Source organism: Zingiber officinale, chromosome 4A (genome assembly GCF_018446385.1).
Source record: "Zingiber officinale cultivar Zhangliang chromosome 4A, Zo_v1.1, whole genome shotgun sequence".
Taxonomy (NCBI): domain Eukaryota; kingdom Viridiplantae; phylum Streptophyta; class Magnoliopsida; order Zingiberales; family Zingiberaceae; genus Zingiber; species Zingiber officinale.
In genome coordinates this window covers 2,542,861-2,560,047 of record NC_055992.1, presented here as the reverse complement: position 1 = coordinate 2,560,047, position 17,187 = coordinate 2,542,861, and the positions used below count along the sequence as shown (strand labels likewise).

Sequence of the window (17,187 nt, the reverse complement as noted above, 5' to 3'; positions counted from 1 at the left end):
AGCGACATCTTCCCAGCATTCGTCTACTCACACTCGGACATGATCATATTCAATAACTATAAGCTGAAAATTGGGAGCACAATTGCCAGAAGAGCAGAACCTGAGAGCTGCCTTATTGACAGCTTCTGAGACATGCTTCTTAGCCTTATGAATGTGAAATGTGCAGAAAGAAGGCACTGCAGTTCGAAGAACTGGTTTCCGGCAAGGATGCCCACTGCCAATATTGAAAAAACTGCATCAATCTCGCTATGCTGAAGGAGAATCATGAATTTTGACTACAATTCAATATACATTACAAAAATAGATGATCCGTCACCCAAAAGCTTCTACCAAAACAACATTAAGAACAAGGTCAAACCTGCAGGTAGCAAACGTGCAAGGCTTGTAAAGCGTCTGCTTGCTGTCGCAGAGTATGTGAAGATAGCAGTACCTCGTGAGTGGCATCGCCGTGGATTGGCAGTCCGAGAATCGGCAAAAGACCTTATTCACAGCCCTTCCGTCGTTCTCGCCACTCCCCTCGGCCACTGCGGGCGTCGCCGTCGCGTCCACCACGAGGGGGCCGATGCCGAAGCTCCTGTAGTAGTCACTAATCTTGACGCGGACCTCCTCCACGAGCGCCCAATAGTGAGCCCTGTAGTATCTGGCGAGCTGCTTCGCCCGCCGGGAGCGGCGGCGGAGGACCTCTTCCCGGGATAGGAACTCCAAGGATAGAAGCACTGCGTCCTCCGTGGCAGCGGGTCAGAGTGATCTGGATCAGGATCGGAGGCTGGGTGGAGCAACGGCGGCGGCGGCGGCGGCGGCGAGGGGGCCGATTCCATTTGCTTTGCTGCTGGTAGCTGTAAATGAATCAAAGCGTTTGTGAACAAGTTTTATATCCTGTTTGTTAAAAGTTCTGTATGTTCGTTTAATATACATAAGATTAATTAAACAAATAAATTTGAACAGCTCGTTAAACTAAATAAATAAACTTGAACATATATGTATTCAACTTGTTAATGTTCATGAACAACATTCGTGAACAACATTCATTTTCATGAACCATATTCATTAATAAAACTGTTTTCAATATACTAAATAAATAATAAAATAAAAATAAAATAAATAAATTTAAATTATTAAGTTCAATAACTAATTAAATAATTAAAATTTTCAAATAATCAAACAAAATTGAATTAAGAGTTTGATAACATCTAAACGAACGAATCTCGAACTAAACTCAAGTCAAGCTCGAACCAAGCTCAAGCCAAGCTTAAATTGAGAGCTTGATAACATTTAAACAAACGAAGCTCAAATTAAACTTCAAACAAGCTCAAGCTCATAAAAAATAAATCAAATCAAGCTTGAACACTCATTTCAAAAGATTAGTTCATTTAAATTTCAGCTCGGATCGACTTGGTTAACTTATTAAATAAGTTTGAACATCTCAAAACTCGGCTCGATTCGACTTATTTATAGCCCTAGTTGCTCGCAGCGCGCCACTGCCCTCGTTGCACTGTCTACTTAATATAGCACACGAAGGACAGGGCTTCACGTTAAGCGGGCAGGGCCTTTATAAATGGGCCGACCGATTGTTTCTATGTATTCACCCAGACGTCCTAGATTACGTGAAGGGATTTAAATCAGGGAATTTGAAATTCAAGGTATAGTAAATGTGATTAAACTCACTTTCGACATTTTTCATAATTTATCCCTAAATTATATAAAAAAAAAGATAAATTATAAGATTAATTTAGTGAAAGATGAGAAGGGCGGAAGGATTTCTATGTTCCTGACAATTGTTTGACTTGAAAGTAACCTCATTTTTCCATTAAGTTAATTACCATTTAAATGTTCATGTAATTCATCCCACCTTTCTTTTCTATTTAATAATCACTTATTCGCCTACCCCCCATGACAATGTGCTTCCACGTTCTTCACCCTTGCTGTATTTCTATTTTACTATATATACACAAGCAATGTGGGATTCATCGTGTGACTGAATTGTCTTACCCTCTAGTTATTTGGCAGTCGGATATAAATTAATCCTATCGTATAATCAAAAGTGGAATTAATCAATTTTAATTAACTTTTCATTCACTTTTTTTTTACATTGACAACATACAAAATAGAACAAACATTAATTTGTATAAGTATTCCAGACACCAGTTCGATTTATTTCCAGAACAACATTTGTATATTTTTTTCCTTAAAGAGAGAGAGAGAGAGGAGATCATCACCAATCGGGATTGGTCAGTTCATGGTTGCCTCATATACAGAACCGTCCCTGGTCCGATGTCATCTGAGTCATCGATCTGCGGATTGTCTTCCAAGATGAAGATGTTATCGCACATGACGCTGATGGTTTGCAGTGTGTCACCTTCTTCTGCCACGTAGTACTCGTCGCAAGGCCGCCGCCGCTCGCTCAGCTGCCGTCCCTCGCCGGAGGAGAAGAAGATGACTAATTGCAAGATGAGAAGAAGAGAGATCGATCTTACAGCTACAGCCTTCATTTGCCTTGGAAGGTTGATGTCTCTCGCCAATTGAAAGGTCTTTGGTCAGGAGAGTTTAGCCATGGGGGATGGCATTGTTGAAGGTATACTCTTATGTATACGATATCTTGACATTCAGGTGGGGCAGGTGAGGAGTTGATGGCTCGTTCGAACGTCAAGCTCGGAGGAGTTGACATTGTTGCTTAGGATGTTTACCAACATTTTTATCAGATAAATGAGAAAGTTAATCACGCCTCTAATTGCCAAAAGCATAAGGTTAATACATAGTACTTATATAATTTTAGCAGATCTTCTATATAGCCTTCCTCCTTTGTTTACAGGATAAATACCAATTTAATTTTTTGTTAATTCAAACTTTATTCCTCATAACTCAATTAAAATGTTTTTATTTGATGTACTATAAATTAATTTTATAATTTATTTTACTTCATATAATGTGAGGACTAATTAGGATTATATAAAAAAATATATTCAAAATTTTAAATTTACCAAAAAACCCATACTTCTTTGTTATTTATCGAATAATGCATCTTTTTTACAGTACTTTTCCAATTCTATCATTCTGATTACTTTTCTTTTTATTTTCGCTGTGATTTCTCTCTATTCTCTTTCCTCCTATGCATGCAACGTTTCTTCTCTTCCTCTCCTTTTTTTTTTCCTTTCTTTTGCACGCCAATTCTTCTAAAAATTAACATTTTAACATCTTTGATAGCATATTTGAACTCCTTGCAATCCTAGAAATTCACAGAAATTGAAATGAGTGCAATCGGATTTCTCTAGGTCCATCAGTGGATTTTGGTCAAAACTCACTAATGGACCTCCGATTGCACCCATTTCAGGTCTTATGGATTCCTGGGGTTGCAACTATTTCTAATATGTTATCTATTGTTTATTTCGACTTCTCAGATATGTTAAAATGTAATAAAAAAAATCACCAAAATTTTTCACGTTGGGTTTAATATGGAATCATATCAGGTCTAATGTGGGCCTGATATAGAATGATATCGGACCCAACGTGAAGAATTTTAGCGATTCTTCCTTATTACATTTTAACACCTCTGAGAAGTTAAAATAAACAATGGGTAGCATATTTGAACTCCACAAGAATTGAAATGGAAGCAATCAGAGGTCTCTAGGTCCAACAGTAGATTTCGACTAAAATCCACTAATGGATCTAGAGAGCTCCGGTTGTATTCATTTCAGTTCCTATGGATTTCTAGGGTTGTAAGAAATTCAAATATGCTATCTGATCTTGTCCGAAATCTGAGTTAGATGAAGGCCGGATGAGCTGTTACGGGCGTTGACGGAGAGGTGACTAGGACACCTTTCTCATATGCACCGACAAGAACGGACCCCCACGTGGTACTGACGGACGACGATAACTGAACCGGTGGTACTTGAGCTCTACACACACTTAGACAAGTATACGGAACGTAAAGATCAGAAATCAGAAAAAAATTTCTGGAATAAATCCTCCGACGCTCAAGTCAAATAATTTTTCCTCCTTTATTTATAGAATAAATACAAATTTAATTTTTTTTTTTAATTCAAACTTTAGTAGTCAAACTTCAACTACAATCTCTTATTTGATCATCATTTTGATAAAATCTCTTATTCCGTAATTTATCACCTTGATATAATTCACATATCCTTTCAAAAAAAACAAAGCATAAAGAATGTTAAATAATTCAAATTATAAAACAATATTGATTTAAAAGGGAAAAGCATACTATAATTCTATAAATAAAGGTATTTACCTAACAGATACTGTGTATTTATATTTATTTTTTTTCTAAATAAAGGACATCTGACGTATGAAATAACCTATTACACGGAATAAGTCTCGTCAATATATTTCATTTTATCTGATCGCCCTCGAAACAAGCACCCATTTCACCCTTCTTCCGTGATGTCACCGCACAAACATGAACCCAAGCTTGGGTTTCGGTTTCTTCGATTCTTTTCCACTTCCTCTCCGATTCCTCCCTCTACCTGCTCCTCCTTCCCACCTCCATGGCTGCGCTAGAATGGGCGCTGCTCCTCCTGCTCGTAGCGGCAACGGCGCAGACGCTTCCGATGGCTACTGGAGAAGACTCGCCGGCGCCGAGGGGACGGGTGATCGAGGTGGAGGAGGGGCCGAAGTCGGTGGTGTGGGTGGTGCAGCTCTCCGACCTCCACATAAGCGTCCACCACCCGGAAAGGGCCTATGACCTACAGCGCTACCTCGGCCCCGCCCTCGCCATGATTAACCCCTCCCTCGTCCTCATCACCGGCGATCTCACCGGTATTTTTTTTTTGCCCGGATTTTTTTCTTTCTCTCTCCAAGTTGTAGGAATTTTGATGGTGCATCATGCGGTATTGCTTCTAGAACACTGTGATTTTGAATAACACTGTGTGCCGTTTTTCAAAGTGGTGTCCTAGATTACCAGATTTATTGCAGCGGTGTCCATTTGGGCCTGGAATTACACTGAATATATTTTGATCAGATCAGTGTCCACAACTATTTGCTTCAACTAATTTTTTGGCATTAAGATACAAATTGTTTATATTCAGTACGCCAATGCAACCCGAGCTCCGAGTCTAGCAGTGGGCATAAATACCTTTTTTCCATTACGACTCTAAATAGCTTAACGCTCAAATGCTTTAGATATATAAAAATTAATGTTGATTGCTACTGTAATGAAGGAAAGTTTAGTTCTAGTGCTTCTCTGCAATTAAATGCGTCAAATGCAAATTGATTGCTAGTGTTTCTCAGCAATGAAAAATGTAAGTATGTATGTGTTGAAAATTGGCTTCTCTGGTGTTTTTTTTGCTACAAATTCTTTTGTAACTTCATTTGTCATTTTCTTTTTATGAAAGCTTTTCCTTCATCCCTTTGAATCTCTCCTCAAATGTGAATCTGGAGGGAGGGTGATAACTCCTGCATATGTTGGCACATTTCTATTGCATTTTTTTTCCAGGGTGCTTTAATGTATAACTTATCACTATCACTGTATCAGTAACCTGGGCTCTGTTTAGATAGGAAAGAGCGGGTGAAAGGGAGTGCTTGCCCATTTTGGTTATAATTAAGAGAGAAAGGAATTCAAGGATCATTGCTTGAGTAACAAATATCAAGAAAAAGGATAGAAGAGAGTTCATGTCACTCAAAACTCACAAACACTTTTCCCCAAAAGTTGGTACAAAGTAAGAGGGAAAGAAGAGATGAAAAGTGGCCAAAAAAAGTCATTAGTCCAATTATCTCCCACTTTTAACTTAGACTTTGTTTTCATTAAATAATGTGATTCAACTTCACTTATCTCTTATGGTGTTCACAAGTTGGATTGGATTTGGCTGGTTTTAGTTTGACCTGTGGCTTTTTAGGTTGAAAATTTTCAATCAAATGTAAAAATGTGAGACTCAACCGCCTTGGTAATGATATTTATCATAACTCAAATTGAGTCAACTATCAAATTTATGTATCAAAGAAGCCTTTTAGCTTCTGTTAAGTAACCCACTTCTTAAAATTTTAGACTATTGTTAGCAAGAAGATCAATATAACCCTGATGAATAATGACTGATAAATCAATTGAGTTAAAGGTATGAGGGTAAAAGGAGGCTATGGAGAACTCACTTCAACATAATTAAAAACGATTGGAATTATTTGACTACTACTAACATTCTAACAATATATGGCTTTTCGTAGAACCCAACAATGGTATATATATCATATAGCTAAGACATGTATTTTTTTTGGCAATTGTATTGAATCAAACTTTTTTGTTTTTGATAAAATACAATTGGTAGCCTTAGCTTTCAAACAATGGGCAACTGGTTAAAGAAAATTGAGAACAGTCAACTAGGCTAATCCATTTTTAATGGTTTTTGTAACACCTGATTTTCTGTTGAATCAGTCAGTCTGTTCCAGGTTTAAAATGCTGATTCAAAGTGGTGGGGAAGAGATATAACCTCATTGCCTAAATCTTGATCTTGGTTTGGGGTGGGACTAGAAGTATGGTGTTTAGGGATGGGAATAAGTACTTAATAATTGGGTATCTGCATTTACAGATACTTAACCCATCTAAGTTTGGTTTGAGGTGGGTTTGGATTTGCTTTAGTTTGTGGGTACCTGTGGAAGGCCCTACATATGTTACCCATTTCAGTCTGGTGTTTTCATGTTTCTCAGTACCCATTATTATCCCAAATGTTTATTTAAATGATTTGAGTAATGGATATTTAAATGCAAACGGTTCACATAGTACTAAAAACTGTAGGGTATCTAACTTGTTGCCATCCCTAGTGGTGGTTTTAGGTAAATTAATGATTTAACATCAAAACATGGCCTTTTCAACTAACTAGTTGTTATCTGTTTCTCTTTATCTGTCAGATGGGAAGAGTAAAGATCTATTGACCATGAAGCTTGATGAGGTGGAGTGGAAGGAGTATCAGCACGTTGTTGATAATATTGTTCAAAGAAGTGGGCTTAACAAGGACATCTTCTATGACCTTAGAGGGAACCATGATTGTTTTGGTGTTCCCAAGGCTGGTGGTGCTTATGACTACTATCACAAGTACAGTATAAATGCAAGAACAGGGCGAAAAGGAAATGTCCAGAGCATTACATTACAGGTTAGATCACCAGCATTGGCTTTTACCTTTTAAAAAATTTCCCTTCCTATTTACTTTCATAAAGGTCATATGTCAACCAATATTGTCATTGGTCACTTGAGATTCCTCATTTTCCCCTTTCATTGTTAGCAAAATTTTGAACGCTTCTGTTGTTCTTTCTATACAGTAGACATTTTTATAGAAATGGTTAATGAGAACACTGAAATCATGAAACTATGACAAATATTCAATATATCAAAAGACTTTTTCAATGTATTGTAATTTTTTAACTTTATATATTCATGCAAATTCAGATAGTGTCAAAGTTCATAAGGGTTTTCCTGTCAAATAGTCATAATATCGCATATTCCCTTGATATATTTTAATACGAACGGGTTCTCATTCAAATGTAGAATGGAAGATGGAGGCATCTTTTTGTTGGATTTGATAGCACGATGGAAACTAGTCTCCGTGGGCCAACAAATGTGTTTGGGCATCCAACCGACAAATTACTTGTAGATATAGATTTGGAACTTTCACAATGGGATGCTGAATCATTAGTAACAAAAATTTCCTTTGGGCACTTCCCTTTATCTTTCTCAACATTAACAGATGCAGGCAAAAGCTTAAGAGATGTATTCCTTAAGCACTCTTTGTCAGCTTATCTCTGTGGGCATCTTCATACAAAATTTGGCAACTTGAAGCGCCATCATCAATTAGACCATTCAGTAAATTATCAAGAAGGATTTCTCAGTAATAATGATAATCATAATTGCTCAAGCAAAAGTGTTCCGCTCAATGAATTTTGGGAATGGGAGATGGGCGACTGGAGAAGGAGTAGAACTATGAGAGTGCTGGCTATTGATTCTGGACATGTTTCATATGTTGATATAGATTTCAGATTGGGATCTAAGGATACCATTATATTGCCTACTTTTCCTTTGGACTCAAGGTTCATGCAAAGAATTTCATCAGTCCGTGATTTCAAATGTCAACCTGAGAGAGGCTCATCTTATGAGTTGGTGAGAACTCTAGTGTTTTCAAGACAGAAAATTGTGTTGGTATCTGTGAAGATATATGACACTCAGTATGGAACTCCTAATATCGTGCTAGATTCCAACATGGAAAAGGTTGAAGGCAATAGAACTAGAGGAGATCTCTATGTGGCTCCATGGAACTGGAGAGCGTTTGCAGATCCATCTCCTAGCCGCTATTGGCTGCAAATAACAGCTTTAGACAATTTTGGTAAAACCAGTTTCAGTGAATTAAGACCATTCTCTATCAATGGTCTTGCTGCACAAGTTAGTTGGAGCTGGAAAGAGTTCCGCGTAATGGGCTTACATTGGCCGTCGATTTACCATCCTGCTTTTTGGTCTGTCCTCTCATTTATGTTCTTGTTACTTGTTATTCCACAAGTGTTATTTCTATTCTGGAATAAGCTTCTCACTTATGAGTATGTTAGACCTACAAATGCAAGGAGTTACAAGGAACATTTAGTTGATGCTGCATTATTAGCGTTGATGGAGTTCCCCAGGATGACCATAGTATGGTTGGGGTTCCTGTTATATTTGCTCTACTTGTCATATTTCCCTTGGTTCTTTGGACATGTTTTTGGTGAACTTGACACTAAAGCTTCTATGAGTTATCAAGGTTGGTTTATTCCAAAATCTGACAAAAATCTTGATCTCCGCTATGTTGGGGTACCTGATATCATGGTGGTTGTATTACCTCATCTTTGCTTTGTTGTTCTACCAACTATTTTAGTTGTCGGAGCAATGGTTGCAGAAAGAACAACACATCGAAGGTATTTCCTATTACTATCTGGGAAGAAAGATGATGGTTTTTCTAGAGACAAAAATGGGCAGCCTAAGAATGTGACTTCTTGCTATTCACACCGAATATGTCATGGAAGGTGGATTAGAAAGTTACTTTTTCTGGTCATTGCTTTAATCTTGTGGAAGCACTTTAAGGTAAAGTTCTCTCATTCTTTGGAGTTACAGGTGAACTGAAACATGAAAACCATATCATTCTGTAGATGTAAGTAGGTCCTAACCTGTCGCTGCAGCTGGTTAATCCAGAACTTTGTGCAGAAAAATAGTGTTCCTATTGCAATCCAATTAGTAATTTTGTTAAATAGTTTTCACTCATTGTTCCTCTTAATTCATTTGCAGAATTGCAGAGATTTGGTGAGGGCTTATGATATGAATCCTTTTATCGATTCCCCTGTCTATTGCTTCGTGATTCCAGTACTTCTAATATATGCTGCCTACAAGACTTCAGCAGTTTAGATGAATAATCGGCATCTAGGTGGAGAAGGTGATGGATTATCTTAAATTTCTTAGGATGGTTGTTGCTCCAACCACAACATTCTAATTCAAGTTCAAATATACAAGGCCCGAGCTACTTTAAAGTTTAAAATGAGGGAACAGAAAGTGGCTCTGTATATTGGTCCTTCAGGATGCTTCATGACAATTCTTTGTTTGTTTTGCTAGTTCAACAATTAGATCCATGTCAAATCCTCATAACTCTCTATGTTTTGTCATACAGAAAACAACATGCTTTTCTGATCAACATCCTGTGAGTTTATAGATTGGAAGTGTTGAAAGGTTGCATCTGCAAACCATACATTTGTTTGTCACCTTTCAAATACAATAATTTTCTTGTTTGTTTTTCTCAATAAAAGAGACTTGTTTGTCGAAGATTTGGGTGACGTACTCGAGGGAGCAGAGGAAGAAGGAGGAGACGCGGAGCAGATTGAAGAGGACGAGGGCGTGGCGGTCCTGGACGGTCTTGACGGCGATGGCATGGATTTGGAGGAATTGGCCCATGGATTTGCATACTCCGCAAGAGGGGGATCACGATGTCCATGGAGGGAGGAGCCGACGGGCGATGGCATGGATTTAGAGGAAAAATCTGGAATCGAACCGGGTTCAGTAGCCCCGGGGGGCAAGGGTATGATATTAACTATCATAACACCGTTACAATAGCCATTTCAATCGGACGCGCAATGATTCGATCCTCCGTCGCCCTGTGCCCGCTCATCGTCCTTTTGCTCGCCGGCGCCGCTATCGGCGCCGACGAGCGCCTAGGCGCCAAGGAATGTGAGGACTTAGGGTTCACTGGCCTTGCCCTATGCTCCGATTGCAACACCCTTGCCGAGTACGTCAAGGACGAAGGTATTTCCCTGACCATCATCCATTTTTAGATCCCTCCTCCCCGATTGAATCTTGGGCCTCTGTTTTGATTGGATCTATGAATCTTCCGAGATTCATTTCCTTTCTATTGACCCTGGAGGTCAGATCGAGCGACCCTAGTTGCATGCCTCCGTTAACCTGATCCCTCTCTCTATTTTGTGTATGTATGTTAAGAATCAGTCTTTTGCTGGGGAATTGTTGGATCTAGGTCCTCGTTAACTTGTTTTCAGTTTCAATTCGTTCTCAGCGAGTGCAAGTCTCCAGCTTTGTTCCATGCTTCACATTGTTGTTTCGATTAAGACACATTCTAGTTTCGTTTGAAGGGTTTTCTTTTAGTAGGCTTGTTTGCTTCACTCTGTAAGTTCTCGATTTAATGCCCCTGGATAAACACAAACAGCTGAGATCCTAAGTGCATTGTTTGGGAAGCTAGGTTGCAAACTTTAAGATTAAAATGGCTCCTAAGAAGCCAAATGGTTTAAGATGGCATTGCCAAGTGATCTGTTTCTTACTGCAGAATTGGTATCTGATTGTCGTAAATGCTGCTCAGAGGATTCTGATGATTCCATAAGTAAGGTATGAATATAAATCAAACCTCTTTTTGTTAAAATTTTATGGATATCGGGCTAGCACTATAGTTTATACATTTTTCCTAAAAGTTGTGCCCCTACTATATGATCAATTTCTTGTTTACTTTTTTCTGCATACTTACCTGTTGACAATTCGGCACACCTTTTTCGATTTAGATTGCCTAAAATGTATGATTGAAAGTGAGTTCAAAATTTAAGGCGGCATTTGGAGCTCTTTTGAGTTGTTATCCTTGGTGTTCCACTCTGGAAATGCTTGTACATAGAGTTCATACCGTCTTGCTGTGGCTAGGAATTAATAAATGCCATTCGATACACATTGGCATATCATCAACGAATTAAAATTTCTTTTGTTCTGTAATAAATTATTTGTGAATTTTAAATTTTGCGGATCATTCACTACTACTTTCATTGAAAAATCAATTGTTTGTTGTTTGGTTTGTTTTGTAAAGAATGGTCCGAAGTGGTGTAAGTCTCTGTTCCATTTCCCAGGAAAAAAAAAATGGAGGTTGACTCATACTAAGATTTGAATTTTATAAAGAAAACATCTGAACATGGAACCTATTCTGGAGGAAGGATAGGGATTATGTGGCTGGTGGATGCATAATGAAGTTGAAGGAACTGCAGAACGTTACAATAAAAGAGTTTTGAACTTTTTATCCATGGGATTTCATACCCTGTTTAAAGAATCTAAGTGCTTCCTCAAGAATTTACATACATTTTTTTAATGTATATAATTGATCCAATAGAAATGGGTTTTTTAATCAAATATACTGTGTTCCAATGTTTCTTTATGTAGCATATGTCATATTTATCCATGCTGATTCTTTCTATTTAGTATCATACTGAAAATTGTATGGCATGGGCATGGTTTCTTTCTTAAGTCATAGATAAGCAACATTCTTCATAAACTTAATTTTTTTTGCTAAAATTGGACTGCAGGTTACATTCTCCGGTGCAATTTTAGAGGTCTGCATGAGGAAGCTGGTCTTTTATCCTGAAGTTGTATCATTCATAGAAGAAGAAAAGGATAAATTCCCATATGTCAAAATCCAATATGCTTATGGATCTCCACCAAAACTTATCATGCTGGACAGTGATAATAATCATAAGGAAACCATAAGGTCAGTTTAATAAATTTCACTCCATTTGAGTTTGTACACTAGAGAAATATCTAGTCCACTAACTAGTAAAACCAGTGGATCTATCATATTGCACAATGGTGTCATATGAGATATCTCGTAGCTTTCATTATTATTCTGAATATTTTTTGGTTTTACCTTGAACGAGAAAACATTTCAGGCCATAGGCATGTGCATTATTTTTCATCAGGTCATCCATATACTTTCTTAGTAACCGCCTATCTCTCTAATGCCCATGCATTGTCATATTTGGTACAATTTTGTCTGTGCTCTGCCATATATCAGCGTGGATGTAACTCATCGTCCATGACTCAGACATGACACTCGTTCATATTTCCGCAATATTTTGCTTTTATGGTATCTATGTTCAATATTTCTTCACACTCGATATTATTCCATCAAGCATTTATTATGCATTCGCTTACAAGAATGTACCTGTAACTGACCTATCAACATCTCCAATTATGAAAGTTTTTGGGCCAAGCTATGTCATTAAATCACACCGACCATTTGTATATTTATATAAAGTGATCATCTCCAAGATGGTAAAGTCAGCCAGTTTATATGACCTCATATTAAGAATTTTGAACAGGCTGTTTTTGCCTTAAACTCTCCACGATTGTGTCTTATTTTCGGGAGATGATGATAGGCATGCATAAACTGTCTCTTATCTCAACCAATAGAGGTTCTATTTCTAATTGCCCTTGGAGACGTGTTGCATACTTGTTTTTATTGCTTTCATAGTATCAGCAGAAATTCCAATTGGTTAGATTCCTCTGAATTCCTGATATTTTCCTCTCAAGCTAAGTTTGGGACTGTTGTTGGACTCTAGATACTGAAATTTAAAATTATATAACATCACAGCCTGCGTAACTTGGTGTTTCGTACCCTGTTCTCCGTGCCAACTAGTTGCCTATTTACATACAGGATGCAAGCGTAGAAATTCAATATAAGATTTTTCTTTAGTAAAACATTATTCTGTTTGGTTTAGTAATTGTTTGTGCACCATTTTTTTTCCCCCGTGGAGATTTATAACTCATTTCCTTATTTCTCCCATCAATAAACAGAATCGACAATTGGAAGCGTGAACACATTCAACAGTTCTTGAGGGAAAAGGTGAAGCCTAGTGGTGCATCTGCAATATGAAAGTTCCATGTTTAATTGATCTGTCGCTTTAATACTGTAGCGGACAGAAAATTATATTTTTGCTTTTTTAGAACGATAACTACATGAAATGTCAATTGTTCATATTGCATTAACTAGGTGAGTTTCAAGGATTTATTGTTTCAAACATCTTGTTTATTCCCACACACAATATGTTCCTTTGGATCTTGATTATCGGAGAAGGAACGAAGTGCCTTCCAATTATTTATGTTAATTTAAAATTCCTAATGCTGAGGGAGAAACCAAAAAAATCAAATAACCTTAATTATAATCGATTAGCAGCCCCTTTGAAGATTACATCAGATTGGATGGATAATCAGCACGTAAAAGAAGAAGAATAAAGAAAAGTAGAGTCCTTTACATTTCCTGTTTATTTTTCGTGTATAATTTTATTCTCATTTTACAGAACTTTGGTGTCTTCAATGCACATGGCCGGAAGCCTTAGTGTCCAGGGCCTTTGGGGCTCGGCCCCGACGGCAACCTCGCTATCAACGTCTCCATCGTCGCCTTCGCCTTCTCGTACACACTCGGGTACGCCGCCAGAGGGCCCTCCTCGCAGAACTCGGAACACTCGGGCACCGGCCTCGCCGCGCACCGACTGCTCGACGAAATGGCGATGAGAAAAACCACCACGAGAAACAGCATCATGGGAGTCCTTCGAACCGCCATCCTGCGAGTTTACTCTTGAAGAAAAACAAGAAGAAGAAGAAGAATTATAATCCTGAAGTTGGAGGAAGAATTGGATTGCGTGAGAAGCATATAATGCAAGTGCAGGAGCGGTGGGTGAATTGCGAAAGCAAAAAGTCTTCGATCGAACAAATCAAAGATTTGAAAAATGGTTGGCTTTACGACCAAATGGGAGCTTGACATGGTAAGGGATGAGGGAACGGGATGGCATTTCTTCCAACACATTGGAAGCAACGCAGCCGCAATTCGTATGTTTTGACTACGAGCTCTGGAAGTTGGAAGCAGTCGGCAGCGGCCAAGGTTTTTTAGGATCATCATTTCTAAATTACTATTGCTCCTAAAAAGAATGGGATTTATAATTTATAACTCAACTACGTTTTAATTAGAGCTTGGTTGAATATTAACAAAATAATAATATATTTAGTTGATTGTCAAATAGAGTTTAACACATAGGCAAAAGTGATGTATGACTCTTTTAAAATGTTATGGTTAAGTCAAATGTTAGATTGGCGTGCTTTGGAAATGGTTGTAAGTGTCCAAATATGTTTTGACAATAAAAATTAATTAAAAATTAGTTCTATACATTTGATGTGTTCAATTAGAATTGCATTTAGTATTTCTATTATCTATTATGACCTTTTGCAACCCTTATTGATAATTTAGATGGCTTTCTCACTTTTACCGTTCAACCAAATTTTATCAAAATTTATTTTGTAATTATTAAAAATCATAAATTTACATTTCTATTACTTAATTTTCTTCTTAATATTAGTCTACAAGAAAGAAAGCATGCAATTTTTTGATGGTGATGCGAACGGTTACAACGTGGTGATGTCATTTTAAGTTTTTTTTTTCATAATTTATTCTTTTTCATATAGTATGTAATAGAACGTCTGATATGAATATAATTATTTTTTATTAATTATTTTTTTCTTCCGATTAAGAAGTCAATGACAAACACGTATTTTAATATCATTTTAGAACATTAAGTTAGTCAACGGCTGAACAAAGTGTCGAATATAATGCATTTTAATATGACATCGATTAAAGTCAACGGCCGAACAGGACTTTATGATGTCTGTTCGAGGAAATTTGGATTTCATGTAGACCGTTTTAGGACTTGAGTCCCCACTTCCAGGGAGTTTCTACATAAAGTCGGTTTATTTCATAATTAATTAAAATCGTGGGATTATGGACATAACGTATTTTTTAAATAACGAAGAGTATTAAAAAATATATAAATCTATAAAAATTGCTGAATTGTTAGAGATTCCAAAAGCTTCGTCTTCCTTTCGTGGAGTAATGGTGATCGTTTTGAGTAGTTGCATGAGAATGATTTTTTTCAATCTTTTTGGATGGGTCTAATGGTTAGTGTATGAGGTATTGTGATAATAAAGTTTGGGGTTCAAATCTCAGCAAAGCCGAGGTAAATACCTCCATTATGTACTAGTCACTATTCCAAAGGCTAGTAGTCGCCTGTGATTTACCTTCTCCGTGTTGGCCCTGCGACAAATTGACGGAGACGCTAGGAGCGAACGTATTCACCTTTTACCATAATGAGAATGATTTTTCTTCATTTCTCCAATGATTTTAAAGTTAACTCTGTCTAAGGATGGAGTATTAAAGATTTATCATCCCATAGACATAAAAATCGAACAAGAGGATTAGTGAACTTAGGGCTACGGTGCAACACATGATTAGTTAGTTAGGTTCTCCAAATGGTTAATCAGATATTTAATATTGAAATTCTAGCTACATCGCACTATAAATATTTTCTTTCGATAGGATGATAAATCTAAGAATATTGATCGTTTAAATGAATCTATATGAGTACTTCCTAATTTACTTTAGTGACAGATAAAAAGTTTTAGTAGAGTACACCTCCAAAATTAATTGATTTGAAGAACTGAATACTAAAAACAATATACATATAGTAGAGTAGGGATGGGAATGGGGCAAGACGAAGACGGATTTGTCATCCCCATCCTCACTGCCGAATTATATCCCTACCCCCATTCTCGGTTATATTTAATCAGGGAATCCCCATTCCCGACCCTCGGAGATTAAATCCCTATACCCGTCTCAATTTCCGCTTTCCATCCCCTAGAATAAATTTAAAAGAATATTAGGGAATCTTCATCCCCATCCACATCCCTATCCCTGTCCCCCATCATGTCATATCAACAGGTTCAAGGATGGAGATAGGATCCCTATATATGTCTCAATCTGAACTTGAACCCGAACCCTAACCCCAATAAGCAAAATCAGGTAATTTAGTAGACTTACGAGATTTAGTAGACTTACGAGGACGTGTAGACCGACAAATATGATTGTCCGTAATCTCTAAAGGTGAAGGAACAGTCGTAGGAGAGGGAGGGGGAGGGGGAGGGGGAGGTGCAGGAGATGTCTCGAGAATACCAGATTTAGTGAAACCGTCATGTGGACGAGTACCCGTGGGGGAGACTTCGTCGGTGTCGGTACTTAAGGGATCAATGCGAATAAGATCTGCATGAGTCATGTCATGTGATAGAAGAGGTATGGAGAAGAAAGAAATATGCTCAAGAAACACAACATGACGAGAGACATACAATTTTTTACTAACTAGATCAAAACAATGATATCTCTTTTGACCAACATCATAACCAAGGAAGACACATAAAGTAGACTTAGAAGATAACTTATCACGCTCAACGTGTGGTCGAAGAACAAAACAGGTAAACCCAAAGATATGTAAAGAGAAATAATCAGGAGCATGACCATATAGTTTTTGAAAAGGAGACAAACCTGAATTATGAGAAGTTGGAATCCTATTAATTACATGAGTAACAGTAAGAACTGTTTCTCCCAAAAAAAAAACTAGAAACATCTGTAGACAATAAGAATGAACGAGTTGTCTCAATAAGATGTCTATGTTTTCTCTCTACAACCCCATTCTGTTCAAGTGTTTCTCGACACGAGGTTTGATATATAGTACCTTTTGATATAAGTAAATGAGAAAAACTATTGGAAGTGTATTCGCCCCCCAAATCACAATGAAAACACTTGATAACTGATGAATGTTGAGTTTTGATAAGAGCTTTACAGTTATTGAAAATAGTAAGATAATCAGATCTGTGTTTTATAAGATAAACCCAAGTATAGTGAGTGCAATCATCAATAAAAGAAACATAATATCTTGATTCTCCTTTTGTAGTAATAGAAGAAGGCCCCCACACATTAGAATGAACAAGATCAAAATGATTAGAAGAAAAAGATAGATTTTTATTAAAAGGTAATGTAGAAAATTTTGTCAGTTTACAACCACTATAATATGAAATATCATGACTTTTTAAAGTTCCTAATA

The 17,187-nt window shown here is 37.3% G+C and overlaps 2 protein-coding genes and 1 long non-coding RNA gene across 9 annotated transcripts; 2 read left to right on the top strand and 1 right to left on the bottom strand.

Annotated features, from left to right (window-relative positions):
• Window positions 1-4,368: 4,368 nt before the first annotated feature.
• Window positions 4,369-11,871, top strand: LOC121969244 (putative metallophosphoesterase At3g03305). 6 transcript variants are annotated; one of them, XR_006108527.1, is made up of 6 exons: window positions 4,369-4,773; window positions 6,853-7,094; window positions 7,487-9,043; window positions 9,245-9,389; window positions 10,782-10,840; window positions 11,794-11,871. XR_006108527.1 is itself a non-coding variant. In XM_042519228.1 (5 exons), the coding sequence occupies exons 1-5, from the start codon at window positions 4,503-4,505 to the stop codon at window positions 9,359-9,361; spliced, it is 2,073 nt and encodes a 690-aa protein (XP_042375162.1). In that variant the 5' UTR covers window positions 4,369-4,502; the 3' UTR covers window positions 9,362-9,698. The 6 variants fall into 6 exon arrangements, 3 of the variants coding, with proteins under 3 accessions (XP_042375162.1, XP_042375161.1, XP_042375160.1); XR_006108525.1 differs by lacking the exons at window positions 10,782-10,840; window positions 11,794-11,871 and adding exons at window positions 9,621-9,679; window positions 9,774-9,856; XR_006108526.1 differs by lacking the exons at window positions 10,782-10,840; window positions 11,794-11,871 and adding exons at window positions 9,621-9,679; window positions 9,757-9,823.
• Window positions 9,633-9,923, bottom strand: LOC121969246. Its single transcript, XR_006108529.1, has 2 exons — window positions 9,789-9,923; window positions 9,633-9,686 (listed from the first exon to the last, which is right to left on the bottom strand). It is a non-coding gene; the product is annotated as an uncharacterized LOC121969246 (long non-coding RNA).
• LOC121969245 (selenoprotein F-like) lies at window positions 9,934-14,355 on the top strand. Of its 2 annotated transcripts, XM_042519229.1 has the most exons (5): window positions 9,934-10,249; window positions 10,782-10,840; window positions 11,794-11,975; window positions 13,061-13,109; window positions 13,564-14,355. In XM_042519229.1, the coding sequence occupies exons 1-5, from the start codon at window positions 9,934-9,936 to the stop codon at window positions 13,600-13,602; spliced, it is 645 nt and encodes a 214-aa protein (XP_042375163.1). In that variant the 3' UTR covers window positions 13,603-14,355. The 2 variants fall into 2 exon arrangements, with proteins under 2 accessions (XP_042375163.1, XP_042375164.1); XM_042519230.1 differs by lacking the exon at window positions 13,564-14,355 and having other exon boundaries at window positions 13,061-13,284.
• The last annotated feature ends 2,832 nt before the right edge of the window (window positions 14,356-17,187 follow it).